The sequence below is a fragment of the Buceros rhinoceros genome, unplaced genomic scaffold (assembly GCF_000710305.1).
Source record: "Buceros rhinoceros silvestris isolate BGI_N320 unplaced genomic scaffold, ASM71030v1 scaffold12470, whole genome shotgun sequence".
NCBI lineage: Eukaryota > Metazoa > Chordata > Aves > Bucerotiformes > Bucerotidae > Buceros > Buceros rhinoceros.
In genome coordinates, this window is record NW_010391490.1 from 50,222 (window position 1) to 74,553 (window position 24,332).

The 24,332-nt window shown below is 38.4% G+C and overlaps 1 protein-coding gene across 1 annotated transcript in view; it reads right to left on the reverse strand.

Moving 5' to 3' along the window:
- The window catches only part of LOC104498574 (versican core protein-like), an 84,192-nt gene that overhangs the window by 11,657 nt on the left and 48,203 nt on the right, over positions 1-24,332 (reverse strand). The window contains exons 6-10 of the mRNA XM_010141976.1: positions 18,784-24,285; positions 16,560-16,673; positions 13,797-13,910; positions 6,952-7,110; positions 6,104-6,186 (exon numbers count right to left, since the gene is read on the reverse strand). Of these exons, the coding sequence (XP_010140278.1) occupies positions 6,104-6,186; positions 6,952-7,110; positions 13,797-13,910; positions 16,560-16,673; positions 18,784-24,285 (5,972 nt within the window). The remainder of the gene's footprint in view (positions 1-6,103; positions 6,187-6,951; positions 7,111-13,796; positions 13,911-16,559; positions 16,674-18,783; positions 24,286-24,332) is intronic.

Genomic DNA, 24,332 nt, shown 5'->3' on the forward strand with positions numbered 1-24,332 from the left:
TTAAAGTGGCAATATGCCCCATTACTTTCCTAGCTGGCAGCATTCTCCAAGTGACAGACAATCTGGCCACAGACACTAGCCAGCTCCTTATTACAGCACTAATCTTATGTAATGGGAGTGAGCTCACCGCCCTACAAAGCACTAATTATCAACAGCATTTTCCAAAGGATATGAATAACTCCCCTCGTGAGACGGAGGCCCAAGGCACAACCCCAAGTAGCTATATGCGCTTAATCCATAACATGAATAGCTCCAAAGGACTCCTTTACCGCTGTGCCGGCTCACAAGGGTCCTTAACAGTGAAATACCAGCAATCCAAATACAATGGAGAAGCTGCCAAAAGCAACACAAGATTTTTTCTATTTGGATGGGTGTGCTTTACAGCTGTAAAAGTTACTATTCACAGAACTAAGTGAATTATTTAAATTCAATTTCCCTAAGATATTTTCAAATGTCACGTTGTGTTCACTCTTCCTTTGATCAAACCAATTACTAAATGTCTCCACTGATAATGTAAGTTTTGTTATTTTGTAGTTTGTATCACATCAGATTTAAAGTATAGAGAGAGCCAAGTAGGCATGGAAAAATTCCTCTTTTCGCACAGCTGTATGAGTATTTAGGCCTTGCTTTCTTCTCCTGTATCACTGTGGTTTTCCCAAACGTATTTGTTTTTATTGCTTAGAGCTTTTTATGATCATTGTGAAATGAAGATTGTGCATGATTCATCCTTAAAGAGTTATTCACTATCACAGAAATGCTGTGAGAAAAATGTACAGAAAAGTGCCAAGAATTATTTTTATTCTGTAATTTTTTAAGTGTAAATGAAGTCTTACCTACATCTATTTTCGTTCCTGTGTAGGTTCTAAATCAGAGGAAAACTAATGCTTTCCCACACCAGATGCCATCAGAACAGCCCTATAACTACACTGCAATAGAAGAAAAGCAGAGCTAACGAAACATGCTCTTTAGAATACCACACTATTTTCTTCTGCCTCTTGCATCTGTCAATGTCATCATACCTGAAATGTCTGGAACAGAAACTGGTTTGATTTTCAGGAAGTAATGAATAGTGAAGCTCTAAAAATGTTGGGGTGCCATGAGTTCTCTGAACACACTTCGGTATTTGTTCACACTACCTCCACCTTTGAGGCAAATTATCTGAAGTTAGGGACTTGACAGATATGACAAAAATTTGCATCTTACAAATTCCCTTCTTACAGGGGTACACGATCTCAGATGTTACTAATATTTCAAGCTGATGCTGGTGGCTGTGGCCCTAATCTTCAACCCTCATCAAACCTGCCACACAAGTGAGGATCTAAGTTTCCTGAAAGGACATTCACTTTTTTTGTTATACACAGCTACAGTCAGCTCTTTCCCCTTGACATAAGAAGGGAATGTTTGCTGCTGCCAAAGTGTCATCAGCTCCAGAACATGGATCCACCTCTCCCAACCACCAGAAACACTAAAAAATTCTTTCAAAAACAGAAAAAAGAAGACGGGAAAGGGAGAGGGAGAGGGAGAGGGAGAGGGAGAGGGAGAGGGAGAGGAAAGAAAAAAAAGTAAGAGTGAGTGAGCGAGCAGGGACACATCGTAGATGAGAAAAAATTGCCTCCTGCCATACTGATACAGCACAGCAAATCAGAGCAAATTCGATTCGTATGAGTGCCCAGCATTGGATTCCACCTTTTAGCATAATTCTAACTTATTTTGTTCAGCATATTGGACAAGGTAGCCTAAGCCTAGCCAAGGAGCTCCTTTGAAGACATGCTCAGACCTTAGCCACGAAGTTCTCAATTTGTTTTTTAAAGAAATTGCAAAACAGACAAGCATAAGCAAATTGGCCTGACCAATAAAATCCAGTATAATGAAATATCAGTTACCTGGAAAATAGTTTGTTTATGGAAAAGTAGCACCTGGACTGACAAGTAAAGTTTAGCACATGAAAGTTATGATCCAACTACTTTATTCATGTTCTTTTGCACTTTTCAAGCTGGCTGTGTTTGGAATGTAGTGGGTATGGCACGCTGAAAAGGCATTTTTTACCAGAAGGTGGTGAGACTTTACCTGCACAACCCAATCCATTGCATAAGATTATGTCATTTTGCCTGAAAGGCAGGAAACCGCAGAGCAGTTTTAAATTAAAGAACACCTTACAATTAAGAAATAAACCTTCCAAAATCCCGTAAAAGCATGCAGATAACTATGCATCAAACACTTCAGTGAGGTTCCTCAAGTTCTCTTTGGAGAACTAGAGGCTACAATATCATTTATTCCAAGACTTGCTTACTGGCATTATTTTTGCAAGTTAAAGATAAATTCCAGTTGATACATGAAAAAGATGCACAGGAACAGAGAGTCTTTTTTGACTCTTGCTGGTTTTGATTAATTGCTAACAGCCAGTATTTTCTATGGGGGTTAAAAGTAAATGCCAAGATATCAAAAATGGCTGACTCTAGTTAGTCCACTACTAGACATCTAAATAATTGTCCCTGTTTTCAGTAGGATTGTGAGCATGTCAAGCGTAATCTAGGTTGAGTATAGGTTTCCCAGTAAGAACCTTAATTCTATGTGATCACTTTCCAAAAATCTTGGTCACATTGTCTCACACACCTTAAAAAATCAACAAACTTCCCATACAGCTGAAGGGTTATGGTCTGATCTCATCTGGACACTGCACAGAAAACTGAATGGCCCTTGTTTATTCAATTGGTGAAGCTCTCATCCACTGATTCATGAGGTAAAGGATATTTCCACAACCTCATCTGAGAATTTAAGCTTCCTCACATTACTAGGCCAATGACAAAGGTGAGTTTTTCACCATCTTCTCACATGAATTGACAAGAAGTGTGCTTCCCTTGATTTTGGGAGACAGCAAAAGTGAGAGAACATTAGATTTATACAGCAGTGCCATATATGAACTATGAAGTCCACAAAAAATAGCTAAGGTGGGCATATGTGTTCAATAGCTCACTGTAGTTAGAAAAAATACGCAGTGCACTTTAAAGTATATTTGTTGGTTTTCACAAAGGAACTCATTATGTGCTTTGTTCAACTATCACATATAATGGTGGCTGGCACTTAGCTTCAGTTTAAAAAATCTGAAAAAACATAACATAAGCTGAAAATGTCAGAAAATAACTGATCTCCTACCACTGAACTCATTAGTTGAAATATCTTTTATGTGCAAAAAAAAAAAAATTTGATCCCTTTTCCAGAAATTGCTAATAAAATACGTGCCAACACCTGGCAAAAGAGTTCCTTTCAACAAATTGAGTATTTAAGTTGTGGATTTCCCTATGTCCATGGAAAGTGAGTACTAAAGTAATCCAAACTTTGTTTCACAGTCTCTATGGAAGAGCCTGTAGTTCAATGATTTCAAATTCTAGGGGGGATTTTTTGGTTCATAAATAAAATTCATATGAAAGAGAAATCACTAGAAGGTATCACAGCTATTTCATCTGATCAGTCCTGATCAGGCCAGCCACAGCACTAGGCCAACAATTCCATCCCCAACACGTCTTTCTGCTGTTGTTTGTTTGCTTTTTCTTTTTATTTTACCAAGCATCAGAACTCTCTTTTTTTCATCCAAAATCTAATAAAATAATATAAGCATGCTTTACAGATTAAAAGGAGCTGTTACTGGCTAAAAAAATCAAACAAGTATCAAGGTAAAGATGAATGCACGTCATTTGTAGATGCACAGTCTAAGAGCTGGAGTGACTTCTCTAATAGTATCTCCAATAAAACTCTTATATCAGGAAATCCTCAGCAGACTTGACAAACTTTCCTCTGTCCCATTAGTGTTGAACAGAGTTGTAGACAGATAATATTGTCTTGGAGAAAGCATGGAGCTGGCCACAAAGTTAGAAACAGTTGAATTACAGATGCACCCCGATATATAAATCATGGGGAGGATATTTAGATTTTGGCTATATGCAAAAGCTACCTCTAATCTCAGCAATACAAGTTAGAACATGAGTGATGATGTAATAACACTGATTTTTATGACCACAAATTATATTAATGCATTTAAAGCTATCACGATACTGTTCACCTGCAAATACACAAATTAGTCATTTTTTGACTTATGCAGTAATTCAAATTCACTGGAATTTTAAGACATCAGCAGGGACATGCTTTTGATGCATATATTTAATTATGTTAGTGTTGCTATTAATTACTAGAGAGGTAATAAATCACTGTAACCAGAAGAATGGTTAGAAGGTATGAAAAAGATGTTAAAAACTAGGGAAAAGGAGCAAATGAGGAAGTTGCTCAGAACCATGATGTCCAGAAAACATATGGAATAAGTTATAAGGGAAAGCCATTAAAACAATGAACATAAATGAGTTCATGAGACATCTAAATTGTTTCTGAAGGAAGAGGCAGAGGGAAGCTGTTAAAAAGAAAAGAAAAATAAGATGGAAAAAAGATCAATTGAAAGAGAAATCTATTGGACAAATGGTCTTATTCTGAATACCTTAATATTTTAAAATTGAAAATAAAAGTAAAAATCTAATATTACATTTGCCCAGTAGCCTGAATTAAAAACTAGAATCTCAGCCCTAATTTTAATTTCCTTGAATTCATCATTTAGTGACATACGAATTTTTTCTTTGGAATATATGAACATGTATCTTGCTTTACACTTCCCAGCGTAAGATGGGCTGTCTCTTCAGGCACTATGTTTACACCCAAATTTATCTCACCTAACTTTAGATCCATTAGTGAAGTGTAGGCTCCTTGATCCACCATTGCAGACAGCCCAGACCACACCTAAGCTCCAACCAAACTTCCAACACCCTCAGAGGGTGCCTGTTACCATCAGTGAAGGTGTAAGAAGCCATACCAGGAGACAGAGAATGAACTTATCCAGAATAAGTAGAGTTCAAGGCTATGTCCCAACTTGTGCTCCCAAGAATGCATGAGGATAGGCAAGAAAAAACAACAAAATGAAACCCTTCTGCTTACATCCTGCAAAACTTTGTGGTTCCAAGCACAAGTGGATGCATTGGTACCACTACAGATGCGCTCAGCAGTCAGGCAGGCAATAAAAAGTAATATCATCTTTTTCTTCTCCCATGTGCTGTCACCTGCCGCACATGGTAGTTTCCCCAAGACACGGTTTATTTACAAGTCATTCTGGAGGACTTTAAACCTCTGGTTATTAACATGAAATGGTAATAAATGAAGCCTGCTTTGCCCCAGGTGTCTTTCTATATAAGTATATACACGGTATGCAGCAATGATCATTGCATGCATGTGTGAGCATGCATGTGTATATTTGTTTCCAGATGCTTTCTGCTTTAAGAGAAATTGCAAAAGGAAAATAATAAACATAACCAGTTTGGGCTTTTTTTTTTTTAATGTAATGTTCTTCAATGGATGTTACACAGCAGTAGGTCACCTGTCCCTTCTACAAAAGAGTCTGTTTTGAACTGGAAAGAGCTCAATTGTTTCCTGTATTCATTAGCTCTTTGATTCAGGTTAGTTAAAGATGAGTAGAGAGTGCTCTCCCCCTCCTTCATTTTCCTTCTTGTTTTGGGGCAATAAGAGGTATCAGCAGCAACTTAAAATTTTATGGTCAAATTACTGGTTACAGGCCTTCTGAACCGCCTAAGGATGGCTGCTTCTCAATTCTCCCTGTAAAGCTGCAATGCAGAGTAGAACAATCTCTAGTAATACTTGAGAAGTTCCATTGTGCAGTCTTACAGACACAGGGAATACAAGAGCTTGAATACCATGTCCTCATCCAAAAAATGCATTCTGCTCTGTATACGGAAGGTAGAGGAGATTTGCTGCATGTCCTTGATAAGACCAGAAGGGCACAAACAAATGCCAGCAGAGACCCTTAACTTAGTCTCAGACTTTTTGAATTTTTCTGTTTGGAAGCTTTGAGAGCTCCCATATGTACAGTAATAAGAACTATGAATAAGATTTTAGAACGATACTAGAAAATAGTAGTTCCCCTGATAAAAGAGTTTGCTGGCTGTTGGCATGGGTGCATGTTTAGTGACTGCATTTTTTTCATGCTGCTGGGAATTTGATAAGCCACCACAAAAAGAAATGAGTAAGCAATTTCATTTCAAAGGCATCTTACCAGCGGGCTACCATCAGTCCAGCGGAAGTCACGCTCAAACATCTTGTCATTGAGGCCAATCCACTGGTAGTCATGCCCAATACCTAAGGAACCAGAAGGATATTTTTGTTAACCTTTCCGTAAATGGAAGAGATTTCACCAAAGAAAATAAAAAGAATTTGCACAGAATGAATCAGGCATCCTGTTCTTAAGATTCTTCTGGTCATTAAGCACACAACTATTTGCAGGCTGGTTTTCAGCTTTTCCGTTCTAATCTGGGATGTCTATAAAAATGCAGATTCTCGTCTAACAGTTCTAAACAATCCTGTTTCTTCCCTCCTGATGGTGCGTCCTAAAGAATGCTGCATTGTTTCCTACCTGAACGCATATGAGGGGAAGAAAAAAAAAGGGCAAAAAGGATTAAAATAATCAAAGCATGTACTTTAATCTACATTTTTAAAGCTTTGGTTAGGCTGCGACCAGTGTTGTCCAGAATGTGCATACAACATACAGGAACTATTTATTTATGCCTACCTAATACCATATATGGTGGCGTGGTCATTGATGTCAGGTGCACAAAAAATCTAAAGCATGCAGAAATAAACATTTCACCAATTTCCAAGGCCAAAACAACAGTTCCTGTTCTCTTCCTCAAGACCACAGTATTTTCTATGTAACAAATAATAACTTAATATTGGTAGGGATCCTGCATTGACTGCAAATCAAGAGGAACACCAACAGTGCCTTTTAAAAATTCTGAAAATATGTTTTAAGATGGAGGGGTAAAAACTGAGAGATCAACAGACTATTTCACTAGCTCTGAACCCTCTGTGATTACTCATCTTTAGAGGAACCCTAACAGTACTTACGGTTCACAAAGATCTGCTCCTCGTGAGACAAGATGCTTGTCAAGTGTGCTCCCTGGAGACGACATTCCCTTTCAGCCGTGTCCCACGTACGTCGGTGGGCAAAATATTTGTAGCACTGTCCTTGGAACTTGTGCCAGCCATAATCGCACGTCTCCGTGTCTGTGACAGACAAATAAATCACATCTCTGTCAATGGCGTGAAACACAAGCATGTGTCATGCAAGCAGATGGATTTTCTGCGGGGCAAAGGTTCAAGAAGATACTGACCATTAAACAGCACCAATGCAAACAGTCCATGCTCATCCTTGAGATCTCATTACATTTTCAGGTAGTTCTGTTTACCCAGTTTCAGTGCAAGATGTAAGAATATTAGTTATGTAGGGAATACAATTGCCAGTAGCAATTTTGTGAGCTTCCATGGATCAAAATGTGCTGTTTCTGGACAGTCTCAGAACTATACCTTCAGTCCGTAACTCTGGATGAATGAAACACCTGCATGGTGGACTGCAGTTAGTCTACATTTCATCTGAGTTTTCTGAGTCTATATATGGGGATGGGAATTTTTACTTGCAAGAGTAAATAGTTCTTTGAATGACTGTACTGAATTACCTTGTTTTGGAAGAAATTTAATGGCAAGTACTATGAAGGAAAGTGCTTGTGATTGTTCAGGCCACCAATGCAAAGGTGAAGTACTATCTTTATGAACTTACCCCTCCAAATCCTCCTCCAAAACCCATCTTCCTTGACAAGGTCTAACTTAATAAACTTTAGGCATCCGATTATAAGAAGGCTGTAAAGCCGAAATACAAAGTAATGAAATGCACATTGTCTGTTCTTGTATGAGGGATGGTACTGATAAGAATGCATAAGAGACAGAAGTTCACATCAGCCAGTATATCCTTTCATCTAAAGAGAAATAAACACAAGGCTTGGAACAGTAACACTCCATGGATTTGACGTTAATTATTTTGTCAAGGTGAGGCAGCTGTAAACAGAATAGATGGCAAGAAACAACAAAGTTCTGGTTCCAAGTTTGCCTCTGCGCCAACACTGCAGGAACGAATCACAGACAAAAGTCAGTATTAGTAACATAGGCATAACAAATACAATGCCTGAATGTGTCTGAGCTGTGCTTGGTGGTAAGAAGAACCAGCCACTAAGAAGAGAGGTTTTTAGGAAGGAATGAGAGAAAAGTAGTTAACACTTAAAATGTTTTGAGACAAAATGGCATCAGTAAAGGACACTTCAGCACAAGATTACATCTTGTTCCAATGACAGCCAGCTCCAGCTATGTAAGTACATGATGGCTCACCCTGAAGGGCCTCAGTTGCAGGATGTTGAAGAACACAAACACAAAGCTTGGCCTTCCCCATCCACCAAACAGGAATTTGCCACTTCCTACCAAGTTTTACCAATCCCCAAACAAAATTGTGCTTGAAAGCAGCTGTCTGGCCTTTCCAGAAGTGCATATGTTCTGGGTATTAAATTGGATTTCTTTCTTTCAGTAAGTCAAAATAGTAAGTGACATGCTTTGCCAAAAGGGGCTCTTTTATATTAGTACAGAAAAAGCCAAATATGCCAGAACGTGCCAGCAACATATGACTGCAAATTATTTAGCTGTGATATTTCTTAGATTTGGGCAACTACCACCTGAAAGACAACTGTAGAATATTTTTTTCACAAGACAAGGCTGGTTCTTAATTCATAGCAGAAAGTGGCCAATCACACCCTGAAGGACCAAAGTGTCTATTTTTTTTTTTTTTTCAGTCTTTAAATCTCCCAAATTAAAAACTACACTTTACATGTACATAAATGGATTTAAGAGTGCAAACACATAATTTTGGAGGCTTATCAGAACTTTTCTGACAATTCCTGGCAAGACTAATAACACAGTAGTCATTGTCTTAGGAGTCTGGTATCAAAATAGTTTTCCAAGAGTCATCAGTACAGACAGAAATGTACCAAATACAAAAACCTAACAGAGCTTACACTGGTTATCTCTATTCTATTTTCAACAAGTTGAGATGGAGAAAACTGCTTTTGCCTTTAGTAATCGCAGCTACGAAAACGGAATGCAATGTATACCACCAACTTGTTAGTTTTTTATCTTTTCCCTCTTGGTATTCTATATGAGGTGCAGGCTGCAGATATGGCTTTAATCTCTGGTTTCTAGGCTATTTTAAAGCTTAGTCTGCCTTTGGCTTTCTAGAACATTTGTTTAAGCACACGATGCTGATTAACAATGCTATGTCCTCTGTAAAGGCATTTAAAATTGTATTATTCATCTTGTTCGGGGATTCCCTTGTCCCACAGGAAAGAAGTCAGATAATAACTAGCAGCATTGGATGCTGAGAAAATAGTGGACAGAGAGCATTTCCAGGCTGTTCTAAGAATGTCTTCCCTGGCCTCTGCTGTGAAGAAGTCCACGATTCAAGAGATCTGCTGAAAGGCCTATGGGGGAGGCAAAGAGGCTTGAAAACACAAAATCTAGATGTCTGGGTTCAAAGAATGAGATGTAGTGATCTGAGCATGAATCATAAATAACAAAATTTCTCTTCTTAAGGCAGAGGATGCCAAACAGTGACAAAAGTACTCTTAGTTGAAATGCATGCACTACAATGCACATTAAACTACCCTATCCTACATAAATGACATGTTATTTTCCAAAAGGGAAGAGCCAAATAAGATCTTCTGCACCTTTTTTTTTTTCTTTTTTTTTTTTGGTAAAAGGAGGTCTTGATGGGCAGAGGTGAAAAAGGAATGGGGAAAGGGAGAGTCAGGAGACTAGAAGATGAAAAATATGAACCAGGCAAGTAGAAAATCTGGACAGTTGTTCAACTCTGCAGTTGTTTGTCCTGAGTGTGTATCTCAGTACATTAACAAAGCTGAAAAGGTGACATAAAGGTAAGGGCTCCATATGGATAAAAGTTTTTAGTGCCTTTAATGAACCACTAAAGTCTAATTGCAGGTGGCTCTAAATTTTCTGACCCGATCACCTGTGAGCACAGTAGGTGCAAGCTCTGACTGAATACAATACTCCATGTTCACTGTATACTTATCCAGCGAGGTAACCACAGATTTCCATAGCCTTATTCCAGAAAGTGATGGAAAGACTGAAACACTGCTTGCCAAATTCATAGTGTTTAAAATGTTCTCTGACTAGTCTTAAGATTTATGACAATTTACAGGCTTTTTCAGTGATGTGTGCAAAGGGTTACTTACACAGCTTCTGTTCTCTGTAACTGCAGTTGTATAGGTATAGCAACATCTCTAAAAACTGTATTAAAAAAAAAGTGCTCTGTAGATTTGATACATAGATAGGTACTGCTTTTTCAACAACTGCAATAAGCTGCTGACAATAGCTCCCTTGTCTTTAAGAAAATGCCAGAAGAGGCTTAAAAAGAAAATAAAGACTGAAACACAGGTACTAGAACATAATGAGGGTCTTACTTAGCTGTGAATTTTATCTGTGACTGTGTCTTTAGCTAATGAACAAATTCCTGAGGCCCATTTAGCCTGCACGTCTTGAGACGAAACAGTTTCTCTGGTAAATATTGAAAATAATCCCTTCTCAGCTGGAAGACATCAGTTAGAGACCATCTGTTTTCAGATGTATCTTTGCACTGAGCCCTTCTCAAATACTTCCATCCCAAGCTACCAAGCCCTGGGAACAAAGTGAATCAGATGACACTGGAGTAATCACAGACGTCTGAACAATGAACTTGGGCTATAAAGTCCGTGCATGCAGCTGCATTGGGTAAACAGACTAGCCATGCCTGCAGAGATCCTGCAGCAGAGAAAGTCAGTTGTTGGGATTAAAACACAAACACCACTCCTTGAAAGCTGGTAAACAGCAGTTAGAATGGCAAAAGGAGAAAAAGAAAAGGAACATTAACCAGTCAAGGAAGGAAGAGGAATGCTCATCCAGTTCTCATAAAGAACACTTATTCTTGAATTTAAGGATCAGTTTGCAAGTCTACCATTTTGTTGTTTCCCATGTAGCTACTCATGAAGTAAGGTGCTCCTCACCACAAATACTGAAGGCCAGGTAATGCAGCAGTCATGGACTTTCACACACCCCAGCGATCCCTGGGAACTATTCTCTACAGTTGGTTCTACCAGTCCAGTGTGAGACAGGCTATCAAACATCCCTCCTCTCCTCTTTCCCCAAACACAGAGCTTGGAAAGCAATGCTTCAAGCAGCAAAACTGATCTGAACTCTGGGTTCATTTATCTGGACACCAAGAACTCTCATAAAGTCTTTTCACAAAGGGATGACAATAGAAAGACTGATGGCTCCTGATAAGACTCATATCAAGATCTTCTGTAGCCTGCAGTCACCCTTTGAAAAAAGTGGCTTTGGGATATTTCTGAATTTTAAGAAGTGATGCTCAAATGTCACCAAGTGGCATGCAGAATATGCATCTGTACTTTGTAAAGATACGTGTGGTGGGCAAAAGAGAGTATTACCTAATGGAGGTACTCCACTTTTAATCTCGTCTGAACCAAAAGCGATACTGGCTTACCGAGCTACAAAACTAGTTTAAAAATGAAACACTCTCAGCTGCTTTATTTCTAACATCAGACAACTTTAACTCTTTTCAAGAAGTTCCGGGGCTCAGATTGCTTCCACCTGGCAAGAAAAAACAGCTGTCAGGAGCCAAGTACACCTCACTGAGTCTCAGGATTGATTTCCCTCACCCTAGGTTAGATCACCCTGAAGGCTCCTCTAAGTTCTACCACCTGCTGGATGTGCAGCTGCACTGTCCTCTGGTCACATCCCCTTCTAATGTTGACGCAGGCATAATACATTAGCCAAAGATCCTTTAGAATAGAAAAGTTTCATGATGGCATTCGGGTGAAATTCTGAGCTCTAATTTTTTTCTACACCAGTTTAGTGGGACCAGGATGTGATGCAGTTGGGTCCTACTTTGAGCTTCATTTTTAGAAGCAATGCACATTTTTTCTTCCATTCCCTTCCATGGCATTTTAAGTAGTCAGCACCTAAGATGCACTTAGTATCCTAGATGTACTCAGCACCTTCCTGCCTAAGAAAGCCTTTCAGCTTGACTTTTTTCAAAGCTTTCTAAAATGAGCAGTATACTGGAGAAAAAAAAAAGAAAAAACTGTAATGAAATATAATCTCGGTGTGCTCAACTCCACCTTTCCTGTGGCACCGAGGTATGCATTCTGTCGTTCTGGCTAGTCTTTAAATCTAGTGAGGTCAGGACTGGTGCCTTGAAATAAAGCCTGCTTGCCAGACAACTGTGTCTGAATTGCCAACACAGTTTTATTTTGTCTGGTGGAGTGGAAATTTGGCACTAAATGCTTTTCCCAAGTCCCAAACCACCAAAGGACTTTAAGTGGAGGAAATTTAAATTCCAAAGCTGAGTGAGCAGGGCTCTGGTTCTGATTGACAAACTAGGAAATGTTCCCATTAACCACCTAAAATGCGCTCTCAGGTTGATCATAAAAAGCAGCTTAAAGCTACCACAGTACTCAGAACCAGTCGCTACTATGGATTTGCTGGAACGAAGGGGAAGAAAGGAGTGTGAACATTTATTTCTTTTGTTGTGAAAACACTGTCAGGTTATAATTTTGGAGAACAGATTCAGAAAGTGCTTTCTGATTAACAAGGTTAGCCAGGCTAATGTAAAATTTAAACAGCAAAAAATGCTGGAGCTGATCATCTTTGCGTTTTTCACTCTAACAAAAAAATCTCTGTAGGCTGAGCTGGAAGAGTGTGCAAACTGCCTTTCACTGAAGATGAGAAACAAACATGAAAATACACAAATCCAAAATAAACAAACCCAAAGGTCTAATTCATTCACCTGTGACCAAAACCATTCAGCTGCAGAAAAAAGGTATTTTCATAAGCTTTAGAAAGTACCCTTTAAATCACCATTTCTTTTTCCCATGGAAATGCCTTCCTTAATTTTACTGACAGAACAGATTTTGCTGCCCTTTTCCTCCTTCTACATGCACATACTGAGTAAGAATCTTGCACTGTAAATTTTTCTTGTTAATACAGCAGGATTTCTTGCAGGCAACGTTTTAACAATTACAGAGATTCGGATGTTTAGTTCGGTTTCAATTGTCCAGTTTAAAAAGCCTTTTACAAATTCCTTGTAATTGTGATCCTGGACCTACTTTTCCTAAAGTAATCACAAAACTAATCAGTTTGAAAATTCTGGGTTGAAGCTGTCACGGCTATGGTTCCCAGTGGATTGACATATAATCTGGCATATTCAGTAAATTATTCCTACTTTCCAGGGATACTTGTTGGAAGTGATAGGTTCTGATATTTTTTTCACACTGTATATAATTTTTTAAGACAGAAGCTCAGTCAGAAAGTAATTCTTCTCCCACTCATTATCCCATAAACATCACTACAGTAATGACAGAAACTTGTTATGTGTCTTCGCAGTAGTTTGCAAGCCAATATAAGCAGGCCATTGTTGCCTTGGAGCCACCTAAAAACAGTATGGCTGTTGTTGACACAGAAACGGGCCAGTATATCAGTTTATATTCAGTAGTTTTCAGTATTCAGTTTATATTACAGCAGTAATGTGACTTCCAGTCAGTTTAGCATGTGGATAGAATTTGCTCTTATCCATCTGCAAAAGATGGTGTGGATGTAACCTTAAACAAAAACTCCTGAGCCACAGATAATGGGAGCCTAACATTCTCAAAAACTATAATCGCTTCTCATCACTGATGACTTCCCACAGATTTTGAGTTTCTTATATCCTCTTGTTTTTAAGAAGCTTTGTCTAGTTACTTCAGAAGAGCATTGGAATTTAACTGGATGACCTTGATCATCACGGACTGAGGAAAACACCTTACCTTGTTCACAGAGAACACCTACATAGCTTGGCAGACACAAGCAAGTGAAAGTATTGAAGCCATCTATACATGTGGCTCCATTCCGGCATGGGTTAGACTGGCATTCGTCATTATCTATAACACAAAGATAAAAGTGTTTTTATAATCCACCCACCTCTAGAAGGGAAATGTTCATCAGACTTAGTCATATTTTTTACTAGGACCAGCTCAATTAAGAAGAATGAACTACTGCAAAAGCTCCAAGTGACCAGTTTATTTGCATGGCAACTGATTTCACTATGCACAACCTTCCTTTCTCTCCATCCATAAAAAAATAATTCGTTTCATCAGGAAATGTGACTTTACTGCTCCACAATTTTATATCCTGTATTCTCACTCCTGAGTTAATTTCTAAAATCTATACCTTCAATTCCTTATTGTGTACCTGAGAAAGAATTGCTAATGCACAGTGTGTAGTATTTTCCAGTCCTGGTGGAAAATTTGACTTGAGTGTGTGACCATGGACTGGAAAAAATTCTTATCAATTCCTGGAGACCTCAGATACCTACAAAAATCCCACATATTGGAAGTCTTATCATATAGCATCAAACAAACTGCTAATTTCCTTCTGCAAAGCAGCAAGCCCTGGCATCGTATTAGTTTGGATTTCTCATTTCTTCCTTGTCTAATCTTATCAAAATAAGGACAAAACATCATAAAGAAAGACAATCTCACATATGACCAGCCATTTATAGTCAAGCAGAGGTTTACTGCTGATCCTACAGCTCTAGAGGAAACAAAAACCATTTCTCTCCCCAACTCATCTGGCTGCTGAAGTACTTTGTCTTTGACTTTTAAATTGGAGCACTAGTTCATATAATTTTATATAATTCCTTTGTGCATGTATTTGCACAGGTTATAAGCTAACATGTCTCTTTATAAAGATCATGTGTAGTTTTCTAATAAGCGTTGTTTCTCTGAAACAATCAGATCTCAAACTTCAAGGCAGATTTTGCAAACGTGTTAGTCCAGAGTGAACTGCTGGTAGTGATTGACTATTAAAATGGAATAGAAAAGTTAAATGTATCTACAAACCAACAGCTGCGCTATTCTAGGAATAATTGCTGCATGATATGAAAGGCTTTTAAAAAAATCTTTATTTAAAAATCGTACTTCTGTGCAAATTTTATGCTAGGTCTTATTTGTTCCAGTTATTTGGAAAGCTCTCAAATCAGTATTTTATGCCTTATAGCCAAAATATCCCTAAATCTGGGGTTAAAAAATCTGAGGTTTACTTTTCAAGCACCACAGAACATATTTCTATATGGCAACTGGCCATGGAGAGTCCTACTCCAATTCATTAATAAGCCACTAAGAGTTCTAGAATTGACCAAATTATGCTTTTACAAACCAAAAAAAAAAAAAAAAAAAAAAAAAAAAAAAAAAAAAAAAAAAAAAATCAATCTCTGACCTCTAATTTGCAACCTGGGGATGCTTATTCCTTGACCATGAAGATTTAAGATGCAACATCTAAAACTTTGTATCTACCAGCAACAACCCACTAGGGAACTAGCAAACTTACCAGCACGCACTAGGAAAGCAGAGAAAAACACCAGCTGATTATTTTTTTAATCACATACTATCTTGCGGAACACAAATAACATCATATTAATCCTGACGATTGTGCTGCACTGTTATCAACCTATGGGTGGAGTTTTTTATTTTCTTCCAAGCTATGTATGATGAGTTGAATTCATTTTAGCAACACTGCATAATTTTTTTTTCTTTCAAATTTGGCAGGCAACTGCATAACAAGCAAACCCATGGTATTTATCAGGGAATGAAACTTACAGCTTTTCAAAAGCCTAAACCTACACTAGACATCCAAACTACCACTTTTATCATACTTTGGCTTGCTGGTTGGAAAGAAAAGCTGGTTATTCTAAATTGTACTGGTGAGTCTTTTGAAATTCACAGTCACTCCAGATAAAATAAGGTCACAGGCAGCTCAAAGAGATCCTGATCTACAAGAGTCACCAAAATTCTAATTTATACCAAAGATGTATATGATTATTATCCTATTTACAATTTCCTTGAAAAAATATCAACCTGTCATTCAGCCCTCAGCTTCCCAGAAGATTTAGGATTAGTTTATTTTACCACCCTTTCAAATAATTACATAAAGCTCTCAAGAACCATCCCAAATACTAATGTTTATTTGGTTTTATTTGATGTATTTATGAATTTAATGTTATTATTTCTAGGTTATGTAGTTCATTCTCCCATGTTATGAATGACAGAATGAGAGGAAATAGCCTTAAGTTGCGTCAGGGGAAATTTAGGCTGGATATCAGGAAAAATTTCTTTACACAGAGGGCCATCAAGCATTGGAACAGGCTGCCCAGCAAGCGGTGGAGTCCCCATCCCTGGAAGTGTTTAAAAGCCGTGTAGATGTGGTGCTGAGGGACATGCTTTAGGGCCCCTGGCAGCGCAGGTTGGATGGTTGGGCTTGATGATCTTAAAGGTCTCTTTCAACCAGATGGTTCTGTGATTTTGTGATTCTGTGATTTATGATTTTCTTACGTTCGTGTGCATACTACAGGAAGAGAGAAAAGGGGTAGGTGCACCTTCTTAATTTTAGTGTTCTCTTCTTAAGTAAGTCCTCACTGCAGGATTTTTCAAATGTCTCTGTATTCTTCAACTTCAAACCACACCAATCCTGCAGATTTAATGTATGAAAACTTTATATTTAATTTAATCTGTATCTAGATGGCATCAGCTTACCTAATTCACACTGCTCGCCGCTGAAACCTGGCAAACATGTACAGATGTAAAATGAATCACGTGGATAGCACGTACCACCATTAAGGCAGGGATTACTCTTGCATGGGTCTTGGCCTGTTAAACAAGTAGAAAAAGAAAATTGACTCTGTACTTTAAGGGAACTAGTGTCTTTTCAATTTTTTGGGGAAGAAGAAATCTTTTTTCATTTCTGCTCTGAAGTTGCATGCTTTACTGTAGTTACAGAAACTCTATTAACACAATAGACTAATGAAAATAAGATAGTTTCATAAAATATTGTACGTATTATTTTCAATTTCAACAACAATATGGCATTAACCATGAAGCAGTATAATTAATTTTCAGAATTACATTATTACGTAGCAATTTGTATTATATTTGGCAGTCATGGTATGCTGCTGAGGATTTAGTTTACATGACATGACAATTAATTATAGCTGAAAACAGTTAAGCGTGTGCAAAATGAATGGAAAATGCTTTTCATTTTGAACAGGGTTAGTTTATGTAGAGTGATTGGGTACACAGAACATAGATTGGCTGCAGTTGTTTCACTTTGTTATATTTAATCAGTCAATGCCCAGAAAGTCTTATTTCTTTGAGGATGTTTTTCAAATGCAAATTCCCCCCATCTCTCTTAAAACCTCATTCCAAGAATACAAATGAAAGTACTGAATATATTGATAACTGAACTAAATATTAAGATAAAAGCTTACCTGCTGTGAAATCCTCAGTTGTTGTCAGAGTTATCGTTTAAATAGCTTTTCTTTGCAGTGCTTTATGACTTCTAGTGATGTTTATTTCAACTGAGTATAGATACCTAGGTATTTGCATTTGATTTAATGCCTAGGAGCAACCACTCACACAAAAAAAGCAGGCACCAGATAACCATTTCTAAGTGCTAGCATCTCAGAGTTAGGGGAAAATCATGAAGGCAGTCCTTCTGGCATACAGGAAGAGAGCCCTGGCTTTGAAAACTTGCAAAATGGGTAAGAGAGTTCTGTAACCTAAGCTAACTCAGAGACATGAGAAAAGCTCAGATTTTTTATTTCATTTTCCCAAACCAATCTGACTATTGATGTAAAATAAAATACAATTGACATCTATTGTACCCTGGCAAGTTAGGCATTCAAGGAAGGCTTCTTAAAGTACCAAGTTGCCTATCAAGTCACTGGAAAGTGGAAGGTTGAATTGAAAGCCCACATAAGAAAACCCCATCTGCGTAAGTTTGGAAATGTGATTAACATAGGCAGGATCTCACTTCAGAGGTTTTGAAAAGAATCAGATCATATCCGTAAAAAAAAAGGTGCTTGTTTTAGTACTGCTTCACCAAAAGTCCAAAATGTAAGGCTATGTTAAGCACCTGACCATGTTTATTGTGAGTTTACTGTCTGTTTGTCCTATGGACTGGATATTTTCCCAGCAAACACTTTCAAATTGACAGCTCCCTGGGTTATTTAAAGAAAAATAATAGAAAATCCTATAAAATTAAGCCAATTCTGTTCTTTCCTGAGCTATGTCTAGATATAATACAAATTGAAGTAATGCTACTCATATACTGACCCTACCTGTATCATCTGCGTATTTGTTGAAATGCTGCCTAGTAATAACCATTATGTAAAACAAAATACTGTGGCAAATGATGACTAACAAAAAGATCTGTAATTTATAAGGCAGACTCTGTATCAACCAATTAAAACTACATAGAGACTGAAAATGTGGTCTCAGTTTTCTCTTGTCTGGAAAGTTATCTTCTAGGTTAAGAGAAGCTAAATTTCATAGAAAATTCTGTTGTCTAAAATGTGCATTAGATCTGCTCTCTAAGTCAACTGCAAGATGTTATAAAACAATCCTACCTATAAATCAGTTTTATAAGTACTATCATCCAGTCAACACAGAAGAGCTATTGGACAAAATTATCTATTGGATCCTGGAAAATTAAATAATTACAGCTTAATTCTCTATGACAATCAATGTTACCTTCCTGTGTTTTAGAACTGGCTGGTCACCTCAAATCTGTTCCAGAGCTCCACGACGCAACACGCTAAGAAAAAGTCACTGAGCTCGAGTTTTGCTGATTTCAAAGCTTGAGACTCATGAGTTCTGTTGTTATTTCACACAGTCCTCTGACTTTCATACTTCATATCAGACACACATTTACAAGTATCACAAGAAAACAAATATGGCAGTGATCACATTTGTAAGTTACCTGGAATTTGCACTGCTGTGCCTTCAACTGAACCCACACTGGTGCCAATCAGGAAATCTGATCCATTAGTGACTTCCGGAAGGGAAAACGATGAAGTTACTAGTTCAATATCTGGCTCCTCAGAGCTTATCATTGACTGCTCATTTCGGTACGGACTGTTTCCAGGGGCAGTGCTGTTTGTTGCAATGTTAGAAGAAATTGTTATGATCTCCTCTTGACCGAAAAAAGCTGATTGTGTTTCCATACTTCTGTCCAAAGGTTTCAAAGTTGAACTTAACATTGTAACTGCTTCCTGGTCAGGTTTGAATACTTCACTTGCAATACTGTTAGGTGAACCTGAAACAGGTGTGGAAAAAAGCCATGGGATCTCTCTCTCAGTATTCCTGTCATCTTCTTGATGGGGGTTGCTCACTCTCCCTGAGGAAGTTTCAACTTCTACTGTGCTAACTTTTGGAACATCTGTGCTTGTTCTTTCTCCAAAATTCAGAAAAGCAGTAGGCAAGACATGTATTGATGGAGAATCTCCAGAAACAGAAGTTTCTTCCTCAACAGCCAAATCAGTTACGGGGGTTTCTTTCTCTTCTGTCCTGTCTGTTACAAGTCCATTGAAGTGAGGAGTACTTTCAGTAGTCCTGCTTTCTGAAGCAGCCTTGGGAGAAAACTCCAGCAAAGACTCTGTTCTGTGGAGGTCTGTAGCGGGTGGTTTATACGTTGCTGAAATATCAGAACTAACCTCTTTGAAGGTTCCTTCTGATGAATACTTGAACTGATCTGAATCCTTTGATGATAATGTACTTGGAATGATTACCTCAGGATACTCAGATACTCCATTTACTAACTGAACAGTTACTGAGGATTTAGGAGTTTGAGGTGCAGAATAAAAGCTCACTGTATCTGTCTCTTCATACTCTGCTGATGCTGATTTAGTGTTTGTGTATACTGTAGGATGACTTTCTTCATTCTTGCTACCTGATACAGTTGTCAGTTGGGATGTATGCTGTGTGGTGACAATGCTTATATCAAGCATGTCAGTTGTCAAAGCCTCTTCTGTCTCAGTAGTTAAAAATGGTGTAAAAGAAGAAACCACAGGCTGCTTATTATCCAGGTCTTCTTGGCCCATTCCAGAAAAGCCAGAGTCAGTGATTGCTTCACTTTGATCTGCTATTACTTGGCTGTTTGCTGAAGTATTCAGCTCATAGGTGTCTTCTGTTGTACTTGTTACATGTTTAGACTCATGAGGCACATGAGGGCTTGCCAGTGATGGTACTGTAGGAAGGAAAATACCCTGTTCAGAGAGTTCAGTAGTGATGAGAGTTTCTGTTACAAACTTCATGGCATTCCCTGAACCCAAATCCTTGTCATCTGATTTTGATCTGTGCCCGGGTGTTCCTGATTCACTTCTTGACTGACTTGAAGTAGTCAAAGAAAGACTATCACCAGATCCAACCATCTTCTCTTTGGGCATGGAAAATTTAGGTGTTGAATCATATTTCTCCCCTTCAGCTGTCATGATATCGTCACTGCCATATGTTGATTGTGTGACAGCATTTGGTGTTGTCTGCACACTTATTATATCTTCAGGCATTGATTTTGAGTGATCCATGTCTATAATAGTTGTTTCTTGTGATGGAATTTGAAGACGTTCTTCTATTAGCGTAATATCACCATAAACAGAAACATTCAATATAACACTTCTCTTATCATCAATAATGGGAATAATTTTCTCGTACATCCCAGTATCACCTGTTAGTTCTTCTGATGTAGTTGTCTTTGGTTGAACAGCAGATGGATTTGCCACGATCTCTTTCTCTTCTGTAAAAAGGGGTGCTAGTCCTGTGATCACAGTCTGTGATCCATCTACCGATGCCTCTGTAGTCCTAACTTCAGAATAATCTTCCCCAGAAACACTAGATGAAACATTTAATTCTATTTTTGACACAGGGGGTATTGACAAATGAGTAAATGTATCAGGAGAAGATGAATCAAAGCCACCAACCCAACCAGATCCTTCCCCAGAGCTTTCAGGTAATACTCTGCCTGGTATTTTTGTTGTTGATGTTATAAATGGTTCTTCTGTTTCAGGATTAGGAGTTCCACTCAGTATTACAGAAACAGGAGTAACGCCCTCTTTAATCAGCAAATGTGAAGTTTCCTCTTGAGAACCCTCTTTAGAAGTAGCTGTTGTCCTGTGTGTTTCATTTTCTCCTCTCCCATAGTTAGTTTCCTTATCATGAAGGTCTTCAATCGCAACAACGTAATGCATTATCTCTTCAACTGCTTTAGAGCTGAAGCTCTTGGAACTGTCTTCTGCTAAAGCTGGGGAACTGGTGATCACTGAGCTGGGGAACTGGTCCTCTGTTTCTGACAGCAGCTCAGTTATAGCACTTGTAACTTTTTTGTTAACTTCAGCATTTAATTCAGTGCTTCCTCTTTCAAAGTCTTGTGTTTTGTTAGTTGAAAGTTTGAGTGTCATATTTATAGGATGAGAAGTTTGAGGACTTGAAGTGCTCATGATTTCTTTGACAGCCAATGGCACTGCAGAAGAAATAACAGCAATGTCATCTCCCGATCCTTGTCCTGAAAATAAGGGATCACTGATGAGCTTATTATTTGATAGCTTTTCTTCCTTAGGTGTCAGGAGTGATCTCAGAGTATCTTTTGTAGGAAAAATATTTTGTACCAACTCTTCCTCTTGCTCTATATCTGTAGCTGGAGAGCTTATGTATTTCCTTCCAATCATTACAGGCTCAGTTACTCTGTCATCATTAAATTGCAGAAGCGGTTTTTTAACAGATTCAGTTTCTAATTCCCTTTCTTCTGAATATGGACTGACAGTCAGAACATTTAAAAATCCCAGATGTGCATGGTTAACCTGTGTACTTTTAAAGTATGTGTCTGTTGGTGTTTCTTCAGAAGATTCTATATCTTTTGCTGAAATATTCCTTGGCCTGTCTTCCCCAGAATGTATACCTTCCACCAAAGGAATATTTGTAGAAAAAGCTCTCACTGTCAGTTCATCGATTGTTTTCTCTTCTAATCTTATGTCAGTTACAGTTCCCATTGTAGTTGCTCCGTGTTCAGTACTTGTGACTATCTCATGAGGTTTGGTAGTGAAGGCATGATCCATAGATGGTGTGCTGACAATTTTTTTGTCATACTTCTCTCGTGGTTCTGGTTTCCCAGTGGGCAAAATGGAGGGTTTTGCAAATGATTCAATGAATGTTTCTGCTTCTCCAGATCCCTGATCAATAAATGGGAAATGATTTCCAAGTATTTCTTCAGTAGGTCCATTAGACATTAGTTTTGTGGTGCTGCTGTCACCTTTGAATTCTTCTCCAGAGCCATCCTCAATCAGCAGAATCTTGCCTAATGAGGCAGTTGAAGAACTAACTTTTGCATTTTTGCTTTCTGTAGATTCAGCTACTGCTTTTATACTGCCAGTACCATGTGTCACAAGGATGCTGTGAGGGCTGTTACTAACCACTGATTCTGGAGATGATGTGACTTCATCTGTTTCTAAATCTTCAGTATTAACTTCTGATGAAACATGAGACATAACCTCTTTTCTAGAACTGGGACTAGATTTTACTTCAAAAGGAGGTATGTAAGTTGGTTCTGTTTCCTGGTTTTGTTCCACCAGGTTTCCTGTACTAAACACATCCCGGGACATCTGACTTGCTATTCTAGATTCCTTTGTCAAGCCATTTAACTCAGTACTTGAAACTGATACTGTCGATACATCTGTTCTTGCATGTTCTTCATATTCTGTTGTTGAATTCTTCAGTGAAGCACCATCTGTGTTGTAAATTTTTCCTTCATACTTTTCTGTTTGTGTTGCAGTGACAGGCCATAATGGAACTGAAGCCAAAGTAGCAGCCTCGGTGGCAACATCTGTGTCTCCAGAACCTGTATCAATAAATGGGGAGTCAGTACTTACCACTTCTCTTGTGGGACCCCCTGAAAATATGTCTGCTGGTTCTTCTGCTGATCCTTCATTTATAAAAAGCTTTTTCTCTCTCAAGATAGGAATGGTAGTGACCTTTTTGATTTCAGAACTTGCAGTACCTTTTACCAGTACTGTCTTTCTGAGCAGGGTGGGCTCCTGACTTTCAGTTCTGACTTCAGTAGTAGTGCTCCCAAGTTCATTCAACTCCAAATTTCCCTCTGCAGCAGTAGGTGAATTTTCCTGTATTGTATAAGGAGTAGTCTGTACTTCTTTTTCATCTTCAATATACTTTTCTGTTACAAGAGACTTGGCAACTATTTTTTCTGTAATAAATTCAGACATAGAATTGGTGGCAACAGTTTCTGCAGAACTTTGATCAAAAGAAGAATAAAGGGTGCTTATTCCTCTGGGCAAAGCAGAGCTGATTCCTGAATCAGTTACAGAAACTTCTCTTGTCAGTACCGTGCCAGAGCCCAGAGAGATATCTTGCATTGGAAGTGTTTCTGTTACTGCTGTTTCCATTGTCATGGCTGAAGTTACACTGATATCCTCTTCTACAACTCCAGAGCCTTCTAGAACTATAAAAGAAGAAGCATGTATCTCAGGCTTTGCTGTATGACCGTTTGTTTTCATAAGATTTTCAACAGGGGAATCTGCATTGAGATAAGTAGTTGATTTATAATGATCTCCTGGAGCAGGAGTTGCCTCTGGAATAAGGTCTTTGACACCTATGCCTACTGCAGCGGTGTTAAAAACTGTATCCAGAGAAGCAGTTACAGTTGAACTGTCCACAGTAAATACATCAGGCGCAGAAGTTGTACCAGAATGCTTTTCATCATCTTCCTTTTTTGACATTGTCACAATTTCCGAGAAGACAGAATTGGATAAATCAGATTCGTTGGAGCCATCTCCAGAAAACTCGCCGGTAATCAAAGGCAAGGTTTTTGTAACTTTAGTAGAGCTCTCAATTCCATGCCATGTTACAGCCTCCATATTTTTTTGCAGAGACTGCTCAGATGAAGCTGTAATGGCTATTGATTTATTTGTTGTGGCAACTTCTGACTCACCACTATAAACAGGTTCTAACATTGCAACATCTGCTGTTGGCTGTGTAACTTCAAATGCCCCTATTACTTCTCCAGCTTTGCTTGGTTGCATAGTACCAGAAGCTTCAGTTTCAGATACTATAAATGTGTTTGTTTCATTGATTTGAGAAAAGGTTACATTTTTGGAATGTGCCACACTTTCAATTTGGTCACTTCTCGCTTCCTCAGCTTTTGTGCTCTTAGGTGCACTAGTAACTTGTTGCTTTCCATTGATGAACTGCAAAGCTGGAGGAGTTGTAACGTCAGTAGTATTTTCACAGTCTTCCTCTTCTTCAAACTCTAGAAGGTTTGGAAAGAAATGATCCAATATTATATATTCAGATGAATCCTGCACAGAGTCTGAAGTACAGGGTTCAGTCTGAGTTGATTCTGCATCAATGTGGGGTTCATCTACTGCATGAGGAAGCATGTGGCGACTGAACACATCCAAAAATTCATTCACCGGATGATCTGCAAAAAAAAGAGAGCTTTTCATAATCCCTAAGTGACAGCAATGG